The following is a 6,000-nucleotide window of genomic DNA, read 5'->3' on the forward strand; positions in this document are numbered from 1 at the left end:
ACTACGGCACAGTTTCATAGAGCAAAAGTTATAAACTATCTAAACACCTGGGGAAGCTGGGTGGCTCAGTTGTTAAGTGTCTGCCTTTGCCTCAGGTCAGGATCTCAGGGTCCTGGGATCGAGCTCCGCATCGGACTCCCTGCTCAGTAGGAAGTCTGCTTCTCCCTCTCCCACACCCTGCTTGTGTTCCCTCTCTCACTGTGTGTCTCTGTCAAATAAATAAACAAAATCTTAAAAAAAATCTAAACACCTATCTATATATAAATTACATAAACTATGGTATACTCATGAAAGCGATACTACTCAGGCACAAGACAGAATGAGGAAACTGGATATGTATTCGGAAAATTCTCCAAAACACACAACTAAGTGAATAAAGCAGGATTCTAAGCAGTGGTGTACCGTATGCCACCATTTGTGTAAAAGGCAGGGGAAAGAATGTATATTGTGTTTGCTTCTCTGTATGTAAATAAACTCGGAGGATGGAGATGGGGATGAACTGGGTCAATGGCAGACAAGAGAAAAAGTCCTTTTACCCTATACCGTTTCATAATTAAGAAGAAATTCTGAGGAGCACCTGGGTCAGTCATCACTTAATGACACTCAGTCATTAAGTGTCACCTTTGGCTCAGGTCAAGATCTCAGGGTCCTGGGATCAAGCCCTATATCAGACTCCCTGCTCAGCGTGAAACCTGCTTCTCTCTCTCTTCCACTCCGCCTGCTTGTGTTCTCTCTCTCACGATCTCTCTCTCTCTCTGTGTCAAATAAATAAAATCAAAAAAGAAAAAATTTTGAACCTATACTAAACTAACTGAATAGAATTCTTAACACATAATGAATTAACGGGGCGCCTGGGTGGCTCAGTGGGTTAAAGCCTCTGCCTTCGGCTCAGGTCATGATCCCAGGGTCCTGGGATCGAGTCCTGCATTGGGCTCTCTGCTTAGCAGGAGCCTGCTTCCCCCCCCTCTCTCACTCTCTGCCTGCTTCTCTCCTTGTGATCTCTCTCTGTCAAATAAATAAATAAATTCTTTAGAAACAAAATAATAATGAATTAAAAACAAAAAACAAAAAAAATGCCTCCACAGAAACTTAGTGACCAGATGGGCTTAGAAACACGAAAGCAGGGGCGCCTGGGTGGCTCAGTGGGTTAAGCCGCTGCCTTCGGCTCAGGTCATGATCTCAGGGTCCTGGGATCGAGTCCCGCATCGGGCTCTCTGCTCAGCAGGGAGTCTGCTTCCTCCTCTCTCTCTCTGCCTGCCTCTCTGCCTACTTGTGATCTCTCTCTGTCAAATAAATAAATAAAATCTTTAAAAAAAAAAAAAAAAAAAAAAAAAAAAGAAACACGAAAGCAGCCCCCATTGGGACTCATCTGTAACATACTTAATATTCCAACTCCAGAAAATAACTGTCAACTAACCAGAAACTGGGCAATTGCTTTAATGAAGAAAACTCGGTCTTGTTCAGTCTCAACATCAGAAGGGATATCGGTCTGAGGTTCATACCTTTCAGAGAGAGAGAGAAGAAAAGTTAATTAAGTACAAAGTCCACGAAAGAGAAAATAGGCAGCTGAGAGGATCCGTAACAGCAAGCTCTCTAAGTCCCCGGTTCAGGTAGTAAGAGTGAGAGAGACTTCAAAACCAGCATAAAAGGGGCGCCTGGGTGGCTCAGTGGGTTAAAGCCTCTGCCTTCAGCTCAGGTCATGATCCCAGAGTCCTGGGATCGAGCCCCACATCGGGCACTCTGCTCCATGGGGAACCTGCTTCCTCCTCTCTCTCTGCCTGCCTCTCTGCCTAATTGTGATCTCTGTCAAATAAATAAATAAAAATATTTAAAAAAAAAAAAAAAAAGCAGCATAAAATCCCAAACACCTCAGGGAGTGAATCCTCACCTAAGAACAGACTTAAGTGATTACAAAAATCCAATTAGGGGCTCAGCTTACAAAACTAAGTCTATCTCAGACCTCAAAGTTCAACTAAAATAATGAGAACTATCACTCTGGCTGAGCAGCCCTTGACCTCACAGAGCCAACCAGCTAGCTGAGAAGCAGCGGTTAGGGGAGTTCTGGAGTTACTGACGACCCACCAGGGGTCAGTGCGGTGCAGTTCTTGGTTTCCTCCTGGGCAGCCTGCAGGCTAAGGAGGGTTTTCACATTTTTAAAGGATTATCACAAACAAAACACAGGGGAGATTATGCAACAAAGATCTTATGTAGCCTGCAACACCGAAAATATGTATGACCTCCTTAAAAAAGATCGCCCACCCAGAATCATATTAGATTTTTCACACATATGAAATCTGAATCTGAATGATTTCTACCTCATTACACTTCATTATGTACTTCATTATAGTCATTAGAGAGTGTGCAGAGATCCTGCTCACTCCTGACGACAGTGAGAACGTGAAGGGGAGCCTGGACCACTGTTCGCATCAGCTTCTGAGAAATCTCTTACCACTGCCTCCCTTCTCCACAGCGCTCCTCAAGCTCAACTGATTTTTAATAGGTTATAAGTGAGTCTTTCAAACTCAGAATTTATTGAATTCTTCCTTCTGCTTCACCACAGTATCCATTTTCAATAGGTGGCTATTGAATAAAATACAGCATTCATTCTTAGACTTTATTAAAGTACATTTCTGACCGTTTCACAAGCCAAAGCAGCACTTCAGACACAAGTCCAAAATTTGGTGTGCGGAAGTTTTCCATCGAGATGTGGCGAGGGTATCCCAAGGCTCTCATCATCTCTGTAAAATCTGTCCAAAGGTAAAATACAGCTCAGTCAGTTCCCCCATCAAAGAGCAACTACTTACTTATTTTCCTTGTTTTCCCTCTTTATTCCCAACATACTGACAGTTACAGGACTATTTATCAAGTCTCTAAGAGGGAAAGCAAAAAGGAGATGAAACTTTAAATACATAATCTGCTTCCTGAAAAACACTTAACTTCAATGGGAGGAAAAAGTGGAAGCTGTATATTATAATGGGGTCTAGGCGGGCACCTAGGTGGCTTGATCAGTTAAGCGTCTGCCCTTGGCTCAGGTCATGATCCCAGGGTCAAGGGATCGAGCCCTACATTGGGCTCCTTGCTCAGCTCCTTGCTCAGGAGAAGCCTGCTTCTCCTTCTCCCTCTGCCTGCTATTCTCCTTGTGTGATCGCTCTCTCCCTCTCTGTCAAATAAATAAATAAAATCTTAAAAAAAAAAAAGTCTGATATAATAGGGTTTAAGGATTGGCTGTAAATAGAATTTCTCCCTTCCATATGTCATTTCCCTCTTGGATATCCTTCTCTTTACCTCTCAAAATGAGAAATATCTGGTTTACAAAATGTCATCAAGAAAAAATATGCTGGGGCGCCTGGGTGGCTCAGTCGGTTGAACATCGGACTCTTGATTTTGGCTCAGATCGTGATCTCAGGGTCAAGGGATCAAGCCCTGCATGGCTCCACACTCAGCAGGGAGTGTGCTTCTCTCCCTTTCTCCCCCCACACCCCCAACCCGTGCTCCCATACAAGCGCCTGTCTCTCTCTCAAATAAAAAAAATATATCTTTTTAAAAAAATGTTAAATGTTAACAGTGGTTACATTTAGGGGTGTTCATTTAGTACATTTAGTGGGGCAAAGTTTACCTGTCTGAGTTATTCTGGAGTTGGCTTTTTAATCTTATTTATTTATTTATTTTTAATCTTTTATTTATTTATTTGAGACAGAGAGAGTGAGCATATAAGCAGGGGGAGAGGCAGAGGGAGAAGCAGACTCCCCACTGATCAGGGAGCCCATTGTGGGGCCAATCCCAGGACCCTGGGATCATGACCAGAGCCAAAGGCAGAGCTTCACCAACTGAGCCACCCAGGCATCCCAACAGCATTGTATTGAAAGAGATCTTGAAGAGACTGTTTGAACTATACAGAAATATTTTAATTCCTTTTATAAACCAGAACAAGAAACAATAATACTAAAACTTGTTGAAACTAGAGGTTGTGGTGGTCACTACGCTTTAAAGCAAAATGAGCAAATGAACACAACAAACATTTTTGTTTCCACAACATGCCAGGATCTGTTTTTGGTGTGCTTCTGGCTCTACAGAATGCCTGTTCTTGCTCTTCCTCGAGGTTCAAATGATCTCAACAACATTTGCAAAAAAGCTACCTGGGCACTGGAGGTTAGGTTGGATCTCACCAGGCAAGAGGAGATACAAGCAAAGTAAGAAGGGCACAGAGGGCCTCGTCACTGCTTTCTGCGAAATGTGAGGAGAGTGATGGTTTATAAAGCAGCTTTATTCCCACCACACGCCACACACTGCCTAAATACTTCTTCCTATTAAGCCGTAGTAGGGTCCCATTAATTCTGCAAAATGGGGACAATTGGACTATTATTTTTACTGAAAGTTGCACAAATGTATGGCATTCATTTAAGGTCAAAAAGTTCAGAAATCCCTTTCTTAACACCCTCTTCCAAGCACAACTGCATTTAATGTCCCCTAGCAGAACCCCGGCCTCAGCCTGCGAAGGAGGAGAAACTCATCTCTACAACACACCGTCACCAAGAACCTTCAAATCCCAGAGGGCATAATTCACACCACGGTGCTACTAGGTGTGCCAATAAAATGTGATGCCTCTTCCCCTATATTTACATGGAAGAAAAAGAGCGATTCCTAACTGAAATGACAATCGTTAATGGTGAAATGTCCAGCAATTTGTTAGAAAACGGGGCAGTAAAAACAGGCCTGGATGACAGCAACTTGGCAATCACGTGCTACCCCTAAGCAGGTGGACCCAGGTGGCCCAAACGCTTCAGGTTCAGAAAATGCCCACTCATGGAAAGCAAAGGATTTTGACACACAGTCCCACGGCTCCAACAGTGCTTTCCACCCAGTTCTAGATGGGTGACTTAAAGCAAGCTGCTTGACTTCTCTGTGTCTCCAAGTCTTTCATGCAGGGATCACACTACCCACCTCACTGTGCAAGTGAGGACGAAAACCAGGTATTTACTGCAAAACACCTGGTGTGTAACAGATGCCCCCAAAGTAGCAGGAACCAATTCGGGTTATCTCCATCCCACGTCCCCACTCTCCCAGCACAGCCCCTTTAGGAACGACGCAGGCTCTGGAAGTGAGAAAACCGAATTCAAACTCCGGCGCCAGATCCCACCGCCTGGGTCCTAGGGTCGAGTTCCCTGCCCTCCCGGCCCGTTCCTGCTCTCCAAATACAGAATATACAGTGGTTCAGGAGGCCAATAATACGTTGCACACCCATATACAGGAACTCCCCGGCAGACCGTAAAAACTCAAAACATGCCACCCGCGACGGTCATTCACCAGTCCCCTCCGCGGTTTTGCTCGTTTTTCTGAGCTCTTCAGCTAACCCGACTCCGAATCGGTCTCAGCGTTTTCCAACACGGTAGCAAGCAGCCGCCTGTGGCCAAGCAAGCCATCTAAAATTAGACAAAATTAACACTTCGGCTCCACAGCCGCCTAACCACAAGCGGCCAGGGGCGCTCACAGCACCTCGCGCCAGGTCGGAGTGCTGACAAGGGGCGGGGGCGCTCGGCTTCGGGGGCGGCAGCGGCCAGGGACTCCCCGGGGCCGCACAGGCCCAAACGGGGAAGACTCGGGCGCGGACCCGCAGGGGAAAGCGGGCAGGGCGGCCTTACTGCGGAGTTCGCGGAAAGACATGGTGCTCTTAATCCCCCGCAGCCTGGCGTCTGGGCCGCGAGCCCCTCAGGGCTCACGGGTCTCTATGGCAACGCACGGAGGCTTGACGGCGCGCGGCTCGGGCCAAACAGGACGAGAGGCGAAGCGGCCAGATCGCGCGCGTGCGCATGCGCAGGGGGCGAGTAGCTAGGGGTGTCAGGGGACGCCAAAGAAGCCTGACCCAGGCGAGCGGCTACGCGCCTCGCGGCATCTGGGTCCTCTTCGCACAGTGTGCAAACATACATTGGCACTGGCGGACACATTCTGAGCACCTACTATGTGCCTAACGCTGTGCTCGGCGCTCTACGTACTGCTGCTTAT

General features: G+C 46.5%; 1 protein-coding gene across 10 annotated transcripts in view; it reads right to left on the reverse strand.

The window, feature by feature from the left end:
• The window catches only part of CLUAP1 (clusterin associated protein 1), a 33,254-nt gene extending 27,461 nt beyond the window's left edge, over positions 1-5,793 (reverse strand). For 2 of the 10 annotated variants that reach the window (XM_059154172.1, XM_059154171.1), the window contains exons 1-3: positions 5,640-5,792; positions 2,636-2,747; positions 1,418-1,502 (exon numbers count right to left, since the gene is read on the reverse strand). In XM_059154172.1, the coding sequence (XP_059010155.1) occupies positions 1,418-1,502; positions 2,636-2,747; positions 5,640-5,661 (219 nt within the window). In that variant the 5' untranslated portion in view covers positions 5,662-5,792. Of the gene's footprint in view, positions 1-1,417; positions 1,503-2,635; positions 2,748-5,238; positions 5,421-5,639 lie in introns of those variants that run through there. The other 8 variants (XM_059154164.1, XM_059154167.1, XM_059154165.1 and 5 more) reach the window with 8 other exon arrangements.
• Positions 5,794-6,000: the final 207 nt, after the last annotated feature.

This window comes from Mustela lutreola, chromosome 17 (genome assembly GCF_030435805.1).
Source record: "Mustela lutreola isolate mMusLut2 chromosome 17, mMusLut2.pri, whole genome shotgun sequence".
In the NCBI taxonomy this organism is placed as follows: domain Eukaryota; kingdom Metazoa; phylum Chordata; class Mammalia; order Carnivora; family Mustelidae; genus Mustela; species Mustela lutreola.